At 34.0% G+C, this 21175-nt stretch overlaps 1 protein-coding gene across 3 annotated transcripts in view; it reads right to left on the bottom strand.

Moving 5' to 3' along the window:
- The window catches only part of LOC110095235 (RNA-binding protein 1), a 26002-nt gene extending 8388 nt beyond the window's left edge, over window positions 1-17614 (bottom strand). Inside the window, exons 1-3 of one of the 3 annotated variants that reach the window (XR_003702778.1) lie at window positions 17219-17614; window positions 15094-15973; window positions 14848-14918 (exon numbers count right to left, since the gene is read on the bottom strand). Coding sequence is in view for 2 of the 3 variants with exons in the window: in XM_020820684.2 (XP_020676343.1) it covers window positions 15110-15973; window positions 17219-17479 (1125 nt within the window). In the remaining variant the exon portion in view is untranslated. The remainder of the gene's footprint in view (window positions 1-14847; window positions 14919-15093; window positions 15974-17218) is intronic. The other 2 variants (XM_020820684.2, XM_020820683.2) reach the window with 2 other exon arrangements.
- Between the last annotated feature and the right edge of the window lie 3561 nt (window positions 17615-21175).

The raw sequence follows: 21175 nt of genomic DNA, 5'->3' as shown, positions 1-21175 counted from the left end.
CTTATAAAAAATGAATACTAGTACAACCAAGTTGGTTAATTTCCTTTAGAAATTAAATTCGTTTAGATTACAAAGATTGTAAAGTTATTCGAGTGAAAATTTTATGTAACCCAACATGCGATTATTAATTTTGGACTTCAAGATAAAGAGGCATAAAATAAAAAATAAAGGAAAACAATTTTATGGGATTAGATGGAGAAATTTAAATAATATTAACAAAAATATTTTTGAGAGTAAGATTTTAGATCTTAAGATTTTGTCTGTGCATGAGGATGCTAATGTTATGTGGGAAAAAGTGACATAGTAAAATTGTGATATTGGGGGAGATTTACTAATAGTAAAGATCTTCCAAAGTAAGAAAACAAACTTATAGACACCTTCAACCAATAAAACCGAGCAGCAGAGCTCAAGTATGACCTATTGAGATAAAACTTATGAAAAAGCATGAGTCAAATATTAGAGATAGGACTCAGGATTGAGTATGGGAAAAACAATATCTAAGGCTTCGTTTGGGACGGCTTTCTTACTACTTCTTAAAACAATTTTTACTATAAAATTAAAATTTTTACAGTAAAAAAAACAGTCCCAAAGAAGCATAAGTCAACATAAGAATATGAAGTAGTAGAGATATTCCCCAGGTTGCCAAAAAGCAGATAATGGTTGCCGCGAAGATCATCCAAGAGGCAGCAAAATAGATGTATACCATGCCTCACCGTCCTCTCATGCCAACAGGGAATGTTAGTTAAACCAAAAGACAAGAAAAGTCCAAGTCCCGTTGACATCAGATTAACCAAAACTTTGAAAGATGAGCAGTGCAGCCTAAATCCAAACGAAACCAGGACAAGTCAAAAATGCTTGCCAACCACCGGCAAAACAGCCACCAAAGCCCATCATAAGAGCCCAACTAACATAAATGAAAATTGAGAAGAGAGAAGCAACAAAAATAGTCACAGTCAGGCAATAAGAGAGCTCACAAGTTCCACATGTTTCCACCCAGCAAGCTGATGTCGAATAACTTTTTTAATTTTAAAGCAAACAGTAGTGATGCTGTCAAAATTTGTACCAAACCTCCTTGCATTTCTCTCTCTCTCTAGATGTGATATAGAGACGAGAAATGACTAAATAATAAAACTATTTTTGGACTGTGAAGATGCTCTATGCCAGAAATGTACTCAAATACTTTTAGTAAATTTGATCTCATGAGAAAGGGGCAAATTATTCTCTGCGGAGTCCGGATGTCATCCAAAGGTAAATAAATATGTGTCATGTCACTTCAAAAGTGTACCGCGCTCAGTATCAAACACGGTACCAAGCAGTACCGAGCTTCGATACACCCGGTACCGCTCTCTGTACCAAGCGGTACTGGACGGTTCTCCCGTCCGGTGTCCGCACAGAATAATCTCTCTGAAGCTCATCCCAGGAATCAGATTAGATAAAGTTTTAAAGTAGTCACATGTAATTACAAAAATTGCGAAGAGGTAGAACTTGAATATTTCTCTGAAAGAGATTATTAACAATTTTTAGTTCTCCAGCCAAAGCCAACCAGGTATAAGATGAATAGCTAAGTGCATAATGTCTATGCTACCAAAATTTATAGCAAGAAACTTGCTGCCAATCTAGGAAAAAATTACACAAAAATTCTTTAGACTTGGGTTGCTCAGAATCAAGCCAAATCAGAGGAACGACCGAAGATTCCTTAATAGAAATAGCTTTGATAGCTTGTTGAACATGGGTAGGGAATTGGGAAAGAAGGTTTCAAGCATTAGAAATGCTGATATTATTAATATTAGCATATGATACTACAACGAACACACCAAACAAGCAGAATAAAAGTTAGGACCAACTAAATCCTTTTTTTTTTCACATAGAAACACATAATTTTGAGCATATACGTGAAAAGGTTGGAGTAGTTCCAGTAGAAGATAAGATTAGAGAGAGTCGCCTTAGATGGTTTGGTCACATAAAACTACGGCCTTCTGATGACCCGATTAGGAGAGTAGAGGTATTAGATTTGACTTATGTTAAGAAAGGTAGGGGTAGACCTAAAAAGACTTGGTTAGAAAATATTAGGAATGACCTTTCTTTATTAAATTTAAACGAGAATTTGACTTTTAATATGACGCAATGGAGAAAAATGATTCATGTAGCCGACCCCATGTAGTGGGATAAAGGCTTGATGATGTTGTTGTTGTTGTGTCTAAACAGAATATCATATACATAAATCTAAGTCACAATCATATCATCTCCAATTTTTTTATAAATAATCCCCCTTACGAAAACTTAAGCTAATAAAAAAATAAGATCATTCTCACATACCAAGCTTTAAAGAGCTTTCTTCAATTTGAATTCATGCTCGGGATACAGATGATCTACAAAACCTGATGAATATTCTATAAAAGCATCTTCTCCTATAATTTTATTAGTAAGATACTCTTTATATCCATCTAATATAATTTGAATCCTTTAAAACATAAGCAAATACAACCAATAATCGAATGGCTTCCAATCTAGCTATTGGAGCATAAAATTTATCAAAATATATTTCTACAATATGACTAGACCCTTGGGTTACTAGTCATTATACTTCAAACTATAACTCCTGCATTATCTGACTTATTGATATAAACTCACTAGACTCCAATTACATTATAATTAGCGGGTCCAAGTATTAACTCCCACACCATTTCTTATAAATTGAATTAACTCTTCGTACATTAAAACCACCCAAAATACATCATCTAAGGCCTCATCAATACTCCTAGGTTTTATATGGAACAGGTGTGTGTAATGGTCAACCTCTTCTCTAAATGCACTCCTACTCCTAACTCCATGAGATGAATCACCTATAATCAATTCCTTAGGATGTCAAGAAACACATTTCCACTCAAGTGAATAAAATGTATGAGGTGTCTCATTGTTAGCTGCTAGTTGGTCTATATTTAGTTTCTCTAATCTATCAAACTCTTCAACATCGATGTCCTTCATCTTGGTAAGTCTATTTTTTTCTCATCCAATGAATATACTCTTCAATAATCAAGTTGTTCTTATTAAATACCCTATAAGCCTTGCTAAGGCTTCAACATCCCAAGAAAACTCTTTCATCATATCTTGTGTCAAATTTCATCATGCCATCTTTCCCATTTTTCAAGATGAAACACCTTCAACGAAAAACAAAAAAAATGTGAAACTTTGTTCTTCTTTTCCAATAAAATTTTATAAGGGGTATTTTTAATGATAGATATGATATTTACTGTACTGATCATATAACAAGCTACATTTATTACATCTACGAAAAATATTTTGATAAATTATATTCAGTAAGTATGGTTCTAGCCAATATCTAAGGGTTCATTTGGTTGGCTACATTTGTAGTGTAATGCATTCCAAATGAATGTGTTCCAAGAATTCAAGTGTTTGGGTGGTGAATAATAAGTCACCCTCTAATTCAATTTCAATGTATTTACAAATTGTTAGATATAGCTGATTACCAAATAAACTTTAAATTCTCAGACATTGCCACCACATGTTGCCGCCAGCCACCATCTTCACTATCAACCATCGCCTATCACTATCATCGCCCATTGCCACCACAAGGCCCCATCGCCTACCACTATCGATTGCATCCTCCGCTGCCTCCACAGCCCATTGTTGTCGCCCGCAGGCCACCAACCGCCACCATCGTTGGGTCTTACACTACATTCATTTTATTTCAAGCCAAACAAAAAAAGTAATCACTTGCATTTATTTTACGTTTATCCCAACAACTACAAAAATCTCAAATATATTGCATTTCTTTTATATTTTTTTAATTAAACTTTGCATTCCTTTTTTAGCAAACCAAACAATCCCTAATAGGATTCTATAAACATGTCAATACCTATTCCCTCCTAAATTGGCAGGTATGACTTATTCAAATTGGTCCATATGCAGTAACTGGTTAAAATTCTGTTGGTCACCGGCGGTATTGGCCGCCGGAAAACCGCCGCAAAAATAAACCGCCGGTAACAAGCCGTCGGAAATGGTTTCCTACGCCGTTTTTTCCGGCGGTTCACAAACCGCCGTTAGACCGCCGGTAAATCTAGACTAACCGCCGGTTTTCAGCGTTTTTCCTGTAGTGTCTAAATGTAGAAATTTGATTATTAGACATAAAAGGATGTGCGGTTTGTTTTCCAAATTGACAATTCATGCATGATTGATCCTTGAAAAAAGTAAGTTTGAGTAAACCTACAACCAATCCATGCTTAAATAATCTAGACAAGGTATTCATATGAGCATAACAGAAATTCCTACACCACAACCAAAGATCATCATAATATATCTTCAAGCATTCAATATTGTTAGACATCAAATATTTCAATTTAAGCAAATAAATGTTATTATATATGTGACCAATAAAATAAACTTCATCAAAAAGCTTAATCAAATAATAAGAAGATAAAAACTAAACTTCATACCCATTATCACATGACTAGTTGACAATGATCAGATTATGCTTTAGTCTATCATCCAGTAGAACCTTCTCAATGGAATATGAGCCATAGACGCTAGTGTCGACTACTATTATCTTCCTTTTGTAGTTATCTCCTAATGACACAAATCCACCATCACTTGGTACCAACAAAGTGAATAATGAATAGTCTCATATCATATGCCTCAAACATCCATTGTCCAATTACCATATGCCTTTACAAGTCCTAGAGTTAATGCATACTTGCACAATAAATCAATACATCAACTTGAGAACCCAAATTGCTTTGGGTCCACCAATGGAGTGAATGATATGATCAAAATGTGCAAGGGGGTTCAAGCTACAAGTACATAAGTGAGCCAAGGAATCAAACAAACTGAGGTGCTCTGTGTAGTTTTTCCCTTACAATTTTTAAATAAATATCCTACACCATCACAAATAGTCTTTGTGCATGACCAACAATATGCAGTCTCTCTAGGCATGGATGAATCATGACATTATTCAAATAATTAATTTTTGAATGTAAAATTGCATTTACAATTTTTAATTTTGCACATATAACAATTTTTTTTCATCTAAGAGATCTTTTTTCTTTTTGCAACTATCTACCTCATTCTATAGTTCTATATAGTGAAAATTTAAATTTGCATATTCTTATTTTAATTTACGTTATTCATTTTCTAAATTAGATAATACATCATTTCTAGCAATAAGAGTACCATGCATATCATCATATGACATCACTTGCCTCATCCGTATGATTATCAATAGCTATGAAACAAATGTTAGCATCTTCCTAATTAGATGGCTCAATTAATGTTTCATCACTCTCCAAATCTGCCAGTCTTCTTTCCCTTTTTTAAATGTAGACTTAGATCCTTATCTCACTTTTTCAAGGGGCATTCAAATTTGGAATCTCAATACTTATTACATTGAAAGATGTTGCGGTGTTCTTTTCACCTATCTATGATGCACCGACACTTCATATTAAAGGGTATGCAATATCTGGCACGTGTCGAACATCGTCACACACCACACGCATCACACATGTCGGAAACAACTGTCAAGTTTCTAAATTAAAAAATCAAACACGCGTGTTCGACACTCGTGACATAAAAACTTCATTAAAATTTTATTTAAAAAACTCAACAAAGTAGTGAAAATTTAAATTTTCATATTCCTTTTTTAATTTGCGTTATTTCTTCTTCTATCATCAATAAAACTTCTTCTTTCCCTTTTTATTTAAAAAACTCGTGTCATAAAAACTCTTAGAGATAGGATACGAAATGAGCATATACATGAGAAGGTTGAAGTAGCTCAAGTGGAAGATAAGATTAGATAGAGTCGCCTTAGATGATTTGGTCACATAAAAAGGCGGCCTTCCGGTGACCCGATTAGCAAAGTAGATGTATTAAATTTGGCTTATGTTAAGGTAGAAGTAAACTTAAAAAGACTTGGTTATAAAATATTAGAAATGACCTTTCTTTTTTAGATTTAAATGAGAATTTAACTCTTAACACGACACAATGGAGAAACATGATTCATGCAATAGACCAACGTAGTAGGATAAAGGCTTGATCTTGTTGTTATTTCTTCTTCTAAATTAGAACAGACGTCATCTATAGCAATAAGAGTGTCATGCATATCATCATATGACATCACTTACCTCATTCGTATGATTATCAATAGCTATGAAATAGATGTCAGCATCTTCCTAATCAGATGACTCAATTAATGTTTCATCACTCTCCAAATCTGCCACAGTCACTTCTAAAGTCTTCTTGCCCTTTTTAAATGTAGACTAAGATCCTTATCTCACTTTATCATCAAATTTGGAATCTCAAGCCTTATTGCATTTGAAACATGTTGTGGTGTTCTTATCACCTATCTATTATACACCGACACTTCATATTAAGGGGTATGCAATGTCTGACACATGTCGGACATCATCACATGCTAACAAGATCAGACACCATATCGAAAACAAGTATCAAGTGCCCAATTAAAAAAAAAAAAATCAAACATGCATGTTCAACAATGGTGTCATAAAAACTTCATCAAAATTGTATTTAAAAAACCAAAAGTTCTCTATTTTTCATTTCTCTCTAGCACTTCTAGTGCAAATCTTCCATCCAAAGTTTTCCTTTCTCACGCGCTCGACACGCGTCAACATTTTACATTTTGTATATAATGCGATTTGCAATAAAAAATAATGAGAACTACTATAACTTCATAAGTTTATTCTATTTATTTTGTTTAATTTTATGCATAATTTTTACCTTTGAAAGTATAAAACGATAATGTCATGTCCAATGTGTGTTTATATCCTATATTTTCAATAATAGACATGTCCCGTGTCCAAGTCTGTGCATCCTCATCTCCTATAAAGTCTTTTTTTAAATTTATTTAAAACTATTAATGTGACTTTTTATCTTTTTCTCTATAGAAGTTTCTTTTAAACATCTTCCCAAATAAGCTATCTACAAAACCATCTTTCATCATCACTTGCTAAATGTGATGAGTCACTTTCACTCACATCACGACACAAGATTAGCATAGTCTTTGATTTCTTTTTTAGGTCTTCCTGTTCATCATTCTTTGAACTAGCTTTTTGCTCATGTGCCACGAGGGAATCATATAAAGGGTAAATAGTATAAGAATTTAAATCATTTGCTTTAGAAATAACCATTACCTTAAGATCTCACTATTTTGACAAAAGAGCATAGGATATTGTTTACATATTCTCAATTTGAATGTACCGTCCCCAACTATTTTAGTAGAGCGTCCAAACATTTCTATGATAGTTTCTCCATGTTTCATGCAAAAAAGTTCATACCCTGCATTAAGATGTTAATGAATGTCTCACATACCTTGTTGCCTTTATATGTGATGACTAGCGTATCCTAAATTTTTTTTCTATTCTCAAATTATAGATCTTCATGTAGTTATCAATATTAAGAGCATAATAACTACCATTAAGTAACCGTAATTCCAATTTAGTAGGGCGCCTTTACGGGTATTAGAAATTCCTTTCAATCCAAAGTAATTGTAGGAACTTTGTAGCCTTACAATATAAGGCTCCAAATACACATATCACATGATTTTAAATACGACAACTTGCAAGAATGGTCTTGTAGTGAAATGATCTTCACTAATTTTATCAAAAGTGAGATAAAAAAGCGTACTTTATAAAAAATATATATCAAACAACTATACATGTGCAAATCTCAGAAGATCAGTCTTGGTTGCAAAACAAATAATTGTCCAGCTACGGCTTTGATATCAATTGTTAATTACACATGGCCACGTGAGGGGAGAATTAGGCTAATTTCCACAAAATTTCAAACACTAATGTTACTGCAATACCACATGATGTGGAAGAAAATAATGATCACCACAAAGTAATAAAAAAACGTGCAAGAAATTAAAAACCCCATCCAAACATGTAACAATTATAAGTGGAAGATCATCGCCTCTGACTGGGTGCCCACAACGCCTAGGATTTCCTACACAACCTCCACCAAATAAAAAATGTTACTCCTTCGATAAGCAAAGAAGACTTTAGACCAATCCTTTTTTTTTTTTTTTTTGGAACAACCTCCCATTTCACAAGGAAAACCACTCACATACATTCTCAACCACAACATACAGGAGAAATCAAACAGAAATCAATAGATTACAAAAAAAAACAAGTTCTTAAATGCGGATTTCAATGACATGAAGAAATCATACAAACCTTACATCAAACTTTGAAGAATTATGTCATCACCCGCAAACTTCTTAATCTCTTAAATCCTAAGGCAAAACTCACATGACAAATACTGCAAAGAGGAGTTGGTGGTTATTTTCTCAAAGAGGCTAGGGGTTAGAGATAATAAGCTAAATCTTTTTACCCAAAATTAAGTGTTATTATATATTTTTTGCACCTGGTGTTTCCACAAAACTAACTAAAATGCTTAGAATATTTATTTTGGCATAATTATTGGCAACAAACTTTCAAAAACATGAGATTTTCCGTTAACGTAATTCAAAACAATTTGAATTCATCATAAAAAATTTCCAGAAATTGACATTAGCTGAAGTCCACACATTTTTATAGGCTCTGCAAACCTTCGCGGAGATCTGTAATAATTATTTTCATAAAGCCAAATCTCTATATCTTTATGGAGTTCCATAAAAACCTATGACCAGTTACGTATGGAATATAAATTATTAACTAATTATTTTTCTTAAGCATGTTAAGGTTCTTTTGTACCAAAAAACCATTTAATTTATTGTTGGTGAAGTCTTAAATATTATTTTAAAAAAAATTAGACTCATAAAAAAAAATTAAAATTATCTTCATATCTTCGTTATTTTTGTTTTGGTTTGCTCTTACGCAAAAAAGACTCAAACTTATTTTCCTAGTCTATTTGGGATTGGCTTGTAATGTTCAAATCGTTCTGATGAAGTAAATGACCCCCACATACACTAGATAGGAATCGTAAGTCTTGTTTCCTTAATGATATCTGTAATCATCAAAATCTATATAAGAATTTTAGGGCTAATAGGGCTAACATTATGTTCGTATAAAAACCAACATCAAAAGCATGTTTTATATTTTGAAATGAACACACAAAAAAAAAAAAAAACTAAAAATCAATGCACGTGAATTACAATCACTTCTATTTACATTATTTTGTACATCTTGAAAAGATTTGGCTCCAAGAAATTAATTATCTAATGTCAAGCAAATTAGGGTATAATATTATGCTCTAAAAGTTAGTTAATGAAGAAATCTAACATCCAATGGCAAAATAAACACATGATATCCACTAACAATAATGGTCCCATATCCTAGATATAAGTCATATTAAGGAAAAAGATAAATAAATCCATCTAGCATGGAGCTAGATGTGAATTCATGAAGGGATGAAATGAGAGGAATTCAAGATACATGCATCAAGTTCATGAAACAATATCAAATTGGATACTTCGAATGGACAGATACCATTACTTCTGAGATTTTTTGTTTGTAAACATTAGACCCAATACATTGAAAAACTTCATAAAACCCAACCTTTCCTATAGTTAATTTCTTAAAAGCTCTTAGGGGAAACTTTTCTGAATTTAAGTGCCCTATTCCTTAAAATCCAGTTTGCATTCAACGCATTTCATGTTTATTTCTACAACTAGGGGTGTGTATTTTAACGATTTAGATGATTTGGCTTATAAATTAACTAAAACAATTGGCTTTGGTTATAATTCAAAAAATCAAACTAATCAAAATATTTTCAAACCAAATTGAATTTTAGTTTGGTCAATTAGAAATGTTTTCTGATGAACTATAATATAATTAACTTTGAAAATGAACCTATTTATCTTTAGCTTTAATGAGATGTATTAAGAAGAATATCAAGTAATCTTAAGTAACATTTATAACTTTTGCATGTGGAATAAATAATAATCACATTGATTTTTATGTTATTTGTTTATTTGTATGGCTTTACTGATATAATATTTGAATAAATAATATAATTTGATATTTTATTTGATCAATGTTACAAAGAAAAAACAAACTACGAGCCAAAAAATAGAATAAACTGTACGAATTTTAATATTTACAATCAACTGCAATTAGAATAGGTTTTGGCTGGCAAAAAGAATAATTCATATGTATTGAAAAATTATTTTAAAATCTCAATTGCTTCCGCACGATTTTAAGTAAATTGTTTGGATTAGTTTTAAAATCATTTTCTAAAAAAAATCAGTATTTCTGTTGAGTACTTTTTAAATTACCAATTCATCCCCTCTCAGTGCACCTCGGGCTAGTTCATTGAGGTCTCACAACCTCCTAGGACTTCCACCTTTGTAGTGACTAATCTATTTGTTAACTTATGGATTATCACTAAAATATCACGTGAGCATGTTATTAATTAATCTATTATTTAATGGTCCTCCTATTAGCATGTGATTGTTTGCATAAACTTGATTGCCCCCTTGCATGCTGAAGTCATTGCTTAAGTTCATTGTGAGTTAATAAATTGTTAAGCTCTGTTCAAGCAACATTTAATTTCCATCTCAACAATACTTGTTTATATGGTTCTACATCACATGTAGTTAGGCAATCTATGTTGTATGAATTTGGGTGTTGGATGATAAAGATATCACTAATTGCTAAATTAAGGGTAAAAATTTTAAATGTCAATATGAATGAATAGTGAAATAAGTATGATATCTAAAAAAGATTTATATTATAGTAACTTGGAGAGTAAGAATGTATTAAATAAGGTATAGTAATAAACATACAAGATTAGTTGATAAAATTAGCATCAAATAATAAAAAAAAAGGAAATTGAGTGGCTTAAAAGAAAACATGGATACAAGTTTTTTAAAAGATTTCCTCAAAAGTAGTTTTGCATCTCACGTATCACTCAACACGAAGAATGTAACTAGAAATGAATATATAAGAGTGAGATTGGGAGTAACCATTTATCTAATGTATAATAGTGTAAAATAGACTTAAGAGCTTTTTTGAAGAACAAAACAAATGCAAATTAAACTTTTGGGGAAGTTAGAATACTACATCTAGTTCATTTTCAGAGTATTATGAATTCATCGAAATCAAGTGAATTCAGAATACACCAACTAGTGTAATGATGGAATCCCTCACGACATAGCACTTCCACCTCCAGCCCTCGCAACCTCAGCCCTCGAGCAAACTTTGCACCTCCACCCTTTATGCTAGCCATCGACAGGCCCCAACCTCACCTCCGCCCTAGCAAACCATCGCCCTAGTGCCAATAATGAGTTTTTTGTGTTTTTCAATTCCATCAAAACAAATGGTAAATTTCATTTTAGTTCATTTGGAATACATTCAACCAAACAACAACAACATCAAGCATTTATCCCACTATGTGGTCGGCTACATGAATCCTTTTTCTCAATTGTTCTATTAAAAGTTAAATTCTCAATTAAATCTAATAAAGAAAGGTCATTTCAAATACTTTCTAACCAATTCTTTCTAGGTCTACCTTTACATTTCTTAATATAAGTCAAATCTAATACATCTACTATCCTAATCGGGTCATCGAAAGGACACCATTTTATGTGACCAAACCATATAAGGCAACTCTCTCTAATCTTATCTTCCATATGAGCTACTCAAATCATTTCATGTATATGCTCATTTTGTATCTCATCTCTAAGAGTAAAGCCACTCATCCACCTGAGCACCCTCATCTTTGCAACACTTAACTTAATATTATGTTTCTCTTTTAATGGCTACATTCTGAATAAAGAATTGCATGTCTAACCACCATCTTATAGAATTTTCCCTTATGTTTGAGGGGAAGTTTTCTATCACATAACAAGCCCAATGCATTTCTCCACTTCAACCATCCATCTTGAAATATATTATTATACTAATAATATCTCCATTTATTTCACTATCACTCTGAATAATAACCCAGGATATTTAAAATGTGTACTCTTATTAATAAATTGATAACCCAAAGTCACAATCCCCCACTAGATCTATTATTACTAAAATTATACTCCATATACTCAGTTTTAAATCTACTAAAATGAAAGCCTTTAGACTCTAAGGTTTAGCTTCATAATTCAAGTTTATCTTCAACTCCCTCTCTAGTCTTATCATCAGCAAAAAGCATAACCAGGGTACAACCTCCTGCAAATGTATAGTGAGAACATTTGTGACTGAAGCAAAAAAGATATGGGCTTAAAGCTGATCCTTGATGTAATCCAACTGAAATAGGAAAATACTTGGTCAAGCCACCTTGTGTTTGAACACAAGTAACAACTCCTGCATACATATTCTTAATGACATGAATATAAGCATTATTAACCCATTTCTTTTCTAGAACGCTCCATAGCACTTCTCTTGGAACTTTATCATGTACTTTCTCTAAATCAATAAATTTCATATGCAGATCCTCCTTATTCTCTCTATACTTTTCCATTAAACCTCTTAATAAATGTATAGCTTCCATAGTAGACTTACCGGGCATGAATCCAAATTAATTTTGAAACATTAGTATCATGTTGCAACCTCTGCTCCATAACTCTCTCCCATAGTTTTAAAGTATGACACATTAATGTAATTCCTCTATAATGCGCACAATCTTGTGCATCATCTTTATTCTTAAGAATATGAATCAACACACTCATTCTCCACTCATCTGATACCTTTTTTAATTTTCAAAATAATATTAAAAAATTTAGTAAGCCAAGAAATTCTTTCATCTCCTAAGCATTCTATATTTTAAATCATTAATTATTAATCTCCTTAGCCTTCTCTCCAACCCTTTTAGTTTATTGAATGCATAAAATATTTATCTTCCTATGAATCATAATACTCATTAATTCCATTAATTTGTTTGTAAGAGAACTTATAATCTATGTTCATATCTCAATTTTAATTTCATATACTAACTTCTTTGCCCACATCAATCATAATACTCATTAATTCCATTAATTTGTTTGTAAGAGAACTTATAATCTATGTTCATATCCTAATTTTAATTTCATATACTAACTTCTTTGCCCACATCTATCCCTGATGTGGGAACCCTTGCCTATTTAACATTACACTCGGGTGTCGGTACAGCGACCCTTGCACACTTCTCATTGTATTCAGGCCATATAGCGCGTCTCTTCTAGGGAACGCCCTAACATTAACACAATGTATTAAAAGATTCATGTCATGATTATTCAACAAGTTTTACGAAGGTCGTTGACTACATAACGTAACCCTCCACTTTTCTCATCCAGGACTTGGAACCTGACAACCAAACTTCAAAACTAAATTCAAGATAAAAAGAATTTATTTTACTCAACATTTCTTTTACTTTATATTTGGAATACATCAAACCAAATAACCCCTTAGGTGCTTTTGAAAAACTCAAAAAAAGAGTTAGAATAAGAAACCAATAGGATGGGTAGATAAAATAAATAAATGAATAAATAGAACGAAAAAATACATAGAATAAAGAAGCATGGATAGAAGTTGCATAAAATAGGTTTACACTTTATTAAGCATTCAGCAAAAAGAACGTAAAATAATAAGAAAAAGCCAGCTCATATAATTAGGAATGTCGGCTCAAATACTTAGGAAAGCTGGCTCAAATAATTAGGATAGGGCCAATGATGATGGTGATGACCAATAAAGTGTCAATATAAATGTGAATATACATTATTGAACCCAAAAGAGTTTGAAAAATGTTCAAAAGAGATTGAAAAAGAACTTTTGGGGTCAAGTGACTTTTTCAAGGTGGTGCTTGCAATTTTCTCCTTTTCTTAAAACATCTCCGTGGATTGAACATCATAGTAAGCTCACCCTAGTTATTAAATGTATGGAAATTGTAAATACCCCGCTTACCATATTGAATAAAGAATTTAAAAAGCATTTAGGGTTTTGAATTCAGGTCAATACTCTCTAATGAACAGAAATACCAAGGGGAAAGAAGATAGAGAAAGATATCATAGCAAACAAATGGTGTCAACGGCCAATAAGATCTCATATGCTGGGATGAACACCTATTTAGAAGATGAAGAAGAAAATCATGAGATTCCCAAAATATTATTATATTATTATATGCAGTCAAAGTATATTACATACTGGCAAAACTTTTCATTACTAGGAGAGAGAAGAAAATGCTTGAAATCAAATATGCATGGCAAATTTATAAGAACAAGACATACCTGCTAGGTGCTATATCAACGCAAGTCATTCTATTGTAAAAAATAAACATGATAACTAAAGCTTTCATACAGCTAATGGTGCTAATTAATCGAACATTCTCAAAGCATAAAATAAGCCCCATATTTCTACCCATTCAAGGCTCTCTTCATTAATGATAGGCTTAAGCACATGTACAATATTCTGGCACTTATATTTCCACTAAGGTGCTTAAAACGAGATGCCAAACATCATCAAGTTTTCTAGCAAACAATGCTAAGCTGTGCTTAAAGTACTCTGGTATCTCTCATATCTTCTTCATCCTAAAACCATTCCCAACTCTGATTAAGGAAATCAAGAAAAAGTGCAGGGGCAGTGCTGCTTACAGGAACGTGGCATTTGAAGGGTGAAAAACGAAATGAAAATAAGTAACATCCATTGAACAGAAACTAAGAACTTTTGACTTATATCAAACATTAAAATTATTAGAAATTATTCAAAGATAAAAAAATACACTAAATGTTTCAAAGAGCACCACTAAAATTGCATTTCAAACCTCCATATCAATGTCAGCATGCAAAAATTAGAAGAAAATTATTTTTTACCAGTATCTGGTATCCAGATTCCAATAAAAAAATCAACAAATTGTTTCAATATATATATATATAAGTATATTACCAACATAAAATCAATCAATTACCCTCTCTAAGCAGCAAGTTCTGCACATCAAGAAAAGAAGAGACCTACTTCAAATGGAATGAAAATAAGATCCTGAAGAAGATAAATTCTCGTCAAATAAGAACAGTAGGGAAAATACTACAAAAGTTAGTCGTGATTGCGTGATTGCTTGCACACTAAAACAAAAGACAAAAAGTTAAGAAACAGGACATGTAAAAAAATGTTAAAGAGAAGCATAGAATAAACTATAAAGTAAATTGGTGCAGACCTTACCAGTTAAGTGATTATTGAGCATCCTCAATCTTGACATTATCAAGCTCCAAAGACACTGCATTTGCAAGCTCTTTAATATGTAGATGGCCCCCAGTTTGATTTAATTTTCCCTTGCCAAGACGCATAGCCCCATTGTATCCTCCACTAGGCATCCTCATATAACCACTAGGCCCTGAATTTACATATCCAGGGTAGAAAGTAGCATCACGATAAGGAACTGAAATATGTCTTACAGTCATCAAGGCATGCTCATTCCATGTAAACATTGGACTTGAATATGGGGCACCATAACCAATAGCACTATAGCCTTCATATGTATATCCTCCTTCATAGCCAACTGGTCCGAATCCATAACAAGGAACAAGTTGTGATTCATAACCATAATAATACCCATATTCAGGACCATAAGGTGGATAACCCCAAGGAAGATAATTAACATAAGAATTTAGCCTATCCCAACCTGGGCTAGAATTATTATTCATCTTGTTATGGCTACTGCCAGAAGTGTGCTGATTATCCTTGGGAACTGCTATTTTAACCTCAACAACTTTTTTATTCAGCTCATGAAACCTCTTCTGCATTGTTTTCTGTACTGCCTCTTCTGAATCAAAGGTTATAAAGCCAAAGCCTCTTGGCCGATGTGTTTCACTATCATTCATAATAACCACATCATTCACAGAACCAAATTTCTCAAAGTAATTCCTAAACTCATCTTCAGTAACATTAGATGGCAATCCTCCAACAAAAATCTTTTTGGAGGTAATATTATGATGGTCATTACTAGTTTTGTTAGTACTTTGAACAGAACTTTGGTGACAAGCGTATTGATAATGCCTCCGCTCTTCTGATCTTGATCTAGCTCTCTTGACTTCTAGCTGATAAACAGTAGTCAGAAACAGGAAACAAAAACATCAAGAAAAAAATCAATGAATGGAAGCATAAAGCGAGTAAAAATTAAAGAAACATCTGGATGGTTTTCTTTAATAAAACCCACAAATTTAAGCAGGAAGTGAATTGACAGGAATCTGGATAAGTAAATTTACATAATAACTAAACTAACCTTAAATTTATGAAGCATAAGAATTAAATCACTCGCAAGTCTTGGGATCTTATAAAATGAGAACATATTACTGTTAAATGATAATTTTTTTTTCCTTTCATTGCTCTTTCTAGTTATCAATCAAAAACAAAGAAATTTATTCCTTCTTATTTCCATAAAACTCCCAAACAAGAGAAACGTTTCTTCATTTCTTTTCTCTTCTTTCCTTCCCTCAAGTCCTAATCAAAGTGTTGGACTCAGCTTCATTGGTTTCAGAATAAAACAGTTCCAAATTCTCATTACTCGCAGTCAAAGCTTCTTATGCGGGGCCTAATTTAAAATGCATGGATAAAACTAGAAGTCCCTGAAACCAGCTCAAACAGGCCACAATGAGGACAAAACAAACGAGAATAATTCCTATATTCTTTTAGGAAGATAAGAACCTCATTTAACCGGAATAATCACAGGAATAATAACTTCCAAGTCTTTATTAAAATAGCTCAAATCTGTCCAAAATTGGCCAAATTGTTCACATTAGCGTATACTTCTTAATCAATCTAAACATAGAAGAACATCATGAAAAAAAAATCAAATAACTAAGAACATTTCTAAATTATTCATGAAACGAGAGAGTGAATGCAGTAACTACGCTATTCCTGACGTGAAAAATCAAACTAGTCACATTCTCGTGTGTATATTTTATTTTCTCTCTATCCAAATCCTTTCATTTCTTCCCTCAACAACCATTCAGAAAAGTAAAATTCCTCCTCTAATCCCAAAAACCATGGGAATTCCAATTAAGACAATACTCTTCCCCCCAAAAATTAGTCAAAAATGATTTGCATTCACGTGTTCCTCAGAAGGTCATACCCATAATCAAATGTTGCATGGTTAAAAAGCAAAAAATTACTCTAGTCAAAAAGGGAAAAACCAAAACAACTTGCCTCTCTAAAAACTCCGAGAAATAAGATAGCTAACATACGGTTACCAAGTAAGAAGATACCCTTCAAAAGAATGTTTAAATAACGAGTTGTTTTTCTAAATCCTCCAAGAAACAAGAAAGTAAGTGAAAAGAACTAACCAATTTATCCCTAATAAGATGCTGCCCCTCCTCATTGATGGCCCTTTCCGCAGCTTCCGCGTCAACGAATTCAACAAAACCGTAGCCCTTCACATTTCCCGTCGCTCTCTCTTTCACCACCACGACCTCCTTAACATCCCCATACCTCTCAAAATACTCTTTCAGCGCGTCATCCTCCAACCCTTTAGTGATTCCTCCAACAAAAATCTTGGCAGGCACCGCCATTGAAGAACGTGAAGACGAGGACGGAGAGGGATCCATCCTTTCCCCGAAACCCTAATGCTGCTCACTGAGGAAACGATTAGGCGGGAACGGATACTGCGTGGAAAAAAAGAGTGAGAAACCGCCGAGGGTTTTGCGCTTGTTATCGAACAACTGAACAAGAAAGTCGGAGGGTTTTTCTCCTGCAGAAGTGGAAATGAACGGCGGCAGATCTAACGGTAGAAATAGGCTTGTAAGGTCCGGATATCTCGGCATGTTCGACTCCGTTTGACCGTTTTATTTTTTATTTTTTATATTTTTATATATATATTAAATGTTAAAAAGATATATGTATGTTTAAAAAAATTAAAAATATTCAAAGTCGTCCGTTAAACAGGTTACTTACTAGTCTAGTCAGCATTCAAAAAAGTTTTAAAAAAAATTAATAAAAAAATAAAAGTTAGTTACTGTAGCAAGTTGCCCATTTAACAGACGACTTGCTACATTACAATATTATGCTTATATTTAATTATTTCAAAAAAACTTAATTTTTAATTTCTCACTAATAAGGACAAATAAAATATTAGTTTTTTATTTAATTTTTTTTTTTTTGGACATGAAATGAGTGGAGGATAGTAATTTTTTTTTTTTTTTGTTTGATGCTAACTGGATGCTGATTAGTCTAGTAAGTCGCCCGTTTAACTGGCGACTTTGCCTATTTTTTTAAAAAAAATTAAGCATGCTTAAGCACTTAATATAATTTATAATCATGCTTAGTCTTAAAATTTTCCCTTTTTGTTAAGTAGATCTTTGTCGAGCTTGTATTGATCTAAATGGAGGTTTATGATATTTCTATAAGGATTGTATCTCCATAGAACCTAAAAGGTTAAACATCCTATGTATAGTCATGCAAACCTTCCATTCCAATACCCTTATTTGTTCCAATATTCATCCACTGAGATAATATTTCACATAATTTTTTAACAACACACATGATCACTGCATGAATTAAATTAAGTTCAAGATATATTAAAAACATCAACTTAAATTAAGTTCAAGATTGAACTAGACATAAATCATGACAGAGCCCTCAACTAAAATGAATTGAAAAACTATTTATACTTATATGAAAACGGACTTAGGCGTCATGATGCTTAAAATGGTGGCACCGCAATATTATAGAATGAACTAGCGTCTCAGCATTGCTGGGCTTACTCCACCGCTATGTTGGTCTGATTCGGAACATCTAAAGGATAAATCGGTGCATCACTTGGCTAATTTGACGCGACTTCATCTTTTGTCAATCACTTTGCAATGGCGCTCCAGAAGGTGAGCGATGTGGCACTTGAATGTGCAGTTTGGTGTGAAATGTTATGAAGCTCAATGCTCTGGTGCTCAAATTTCTGAGACTCGAGTACTGTGGTGCTTATTTCTAGCAATGCAGCATTGTGAAGCGCTACGACACTGGTCTTGGCTCCACCGGAGTTCTAATTTAATTGTCATTTTCCCGCTTCGGTGCTTCAATTTTTTGATGTGGCACTAAGGTATTGTGGATTAGGGGTGTCAATTCGGGTCAACGGGTCGGGTTCGAGTCGAACCCGAAACTGATTTGGCATTATTCAGGTCAACCCGAACCCGACCAGTTTTGAAAAACGGGTCAGGTTTTTGGACCCGAACCGACTCGATTAGGGTCCGGGTCAACCCGACCTGACACAAATAACCCGGGGTTGACCCAAAATTACTAATTTTCGGGTAAAAAATCGGATCAATCTTCAATTTTCAGGACAAAAATGGGTCAAAACGGGCCAATCTCGATTTTTCGGGTCAAATATGAGTTTTCGTGTCACTTTCGGGTCAATTTCGGGTTATTGGGACAACCCGAACCCGACCCAATTTTTAAAACGGGTTGATTTTTTCAACCCGAACCCGACCCGTTTCAGGTTTGGGTTGACCCGAACCCGGATTTTTCAAAGTCGGGTTCGGATCGTGTTTCGGGTCGTGTCAAAAGTTGACACCCCTATTGTGGATGTTACAGCATTGGTAGTTGGAGTGTTGTTGTGCTGGTTCAATATTTATGAATGTTTCTCCTTCTTTCTGAGCATTTTTTGCACTTCATCAACTAAAAAATAATATTTTTACTAATATTTAAAATAATAAAACACTATAATATTTACACTTAAAAGTTGGCCACTTTGTGGTGATAAGATGGATTTAGAGGATTCTCAAGACATTATTAAAAGTATAGTGATTTCACATATATATCAAAGGATCATTAGCACTTTTGGCAATATTAGAGGCCATTAGATTGCTCCTTGCTTATAAATGTTTTAGGGATTTAATATTTTTTTAGATGGATGTCATTTGTGCCTTTTTAAATAGGTTTATTGATTAAAATATTTTATTTAAGCAACCCCTTGCTTTTGATAGCCTTGATTATCTTGATCACATATTTAAATTGATGAAAGCTCTATATGGTTTATGATGAGTTCTCATCCATAATGTTAAATAAGTTAGTTGATCCGAAATCCGACCCGAAAAAATCCGGGTTAGGGTCAACCCGAACCCGAAACGGGTTGGGTTCGGTTTAAATAAATCAACCCGTTTTAAAAATCGGGTCAGGTTCGGGTTGACCCAGCAACCAAAAAATGACCCGAAATTGACACGAAAATTCCTATTTGACTCGGAAACCCGAGATTGACCCGTTTTTTACCCGAAAATCAAAGATTGAAATGATTTTACCCCGAAAAACTAACAATTTTAGGTCAACTTCGGGTCATTCGTGTTGGGTCGGGTTGACCCGGACCAGAATCAGGTCGGGTTCGGGTCCAGAAATCTGACCCATTTTTAAAAACGGGTAGGATTTGGGTTGACCTGAATAGTGTCGAATCAGTTTCGTGTTCGACCCGAACCTGACCCCGACCCGTTGACCTGCCCCTAAATGAATTGGGTAAGATGTCATGTAAAAAACTACACGAATGAAAATAAAATTTTATAAGATAGACAACCATTAACATATAATCTAATATTTAATAATATGGGAGAAAAGCATAATTTCAAAAAATACATGGGAGACATAAATGCTCAATATTAACTATTTTAAAGGAGAAAAGTGTAATTAAACCTCTAGTATATATGTGTACATATTTAAGAGCAAATTTAAGAGGGATGTGAAAGTGCACATGTTTCCACTAGTGGTGTCAATTTTTTTGACCCGACCCGAAACCCAACCCGGAAAAATCCGGGTTTGGGTCAACCCGTTTATGAAACGGGTCGGGTTTGGGTTCAATAAACTGCAAAAATCGGGTCGGGTTCGGGTTGACCCGAGAACCCGAAAGTGACCAGGAAATGGTCTCTGCCCGGCTGCCCGCGTCGACTGCCCTGTTGCCAGACGCATCCCTACCCGGTTGCCCGACGCGTCGACTGCCCGGTTCACGTGCCAGCACTGCAGAGACAGCTTCGAGCTTCGTGTGCCGCTTTGGCTTCGCCGCTCACGTGGGGTTCGGCCGTTTGTTCAGTCACGACTCGTTCCGACTGGTCACTGGCCGCGGTACCTCTGGTCCACCGCTGCACACCTGCTGCCGCCGCACCGCCGCGCCTGATGTCGCTGCCGTCTGCCGCTTCTATTTTAAGTAACCGGGTCGGGTCATGTCAACCCGGCAACCCGTGCGGGTCGGGTCCGGGTTTAATTTCCTGACCCGTTTATCTAAACGGGTCGGGTTCGGGTTGACCCGTTTATGCCCGGGTCAAGTCGAGTTC

Source organism: Dendrobium catenatum, unplaced genomic scaffold (genome assembly GCF_001605985.2).
Source record: "Dendrobium catenatum unplaced genomic scaffold, ASM160598v2 fragScaff_scaffold_1449, whole genome shotgun sequence".
NCBI classification, from domain to species: Eukaryota; Viridiplantae; Streptophyta; class Magnoliopsida; order Asparagales; family Orchidaceae; genus Dendrobium; species Dendrobium catenatum.
The sequence above is the reverse complement of the archived record's forward strand: the minus strand, read 5'-3'. Positions and strand labels throughout refer to the sequence as shown.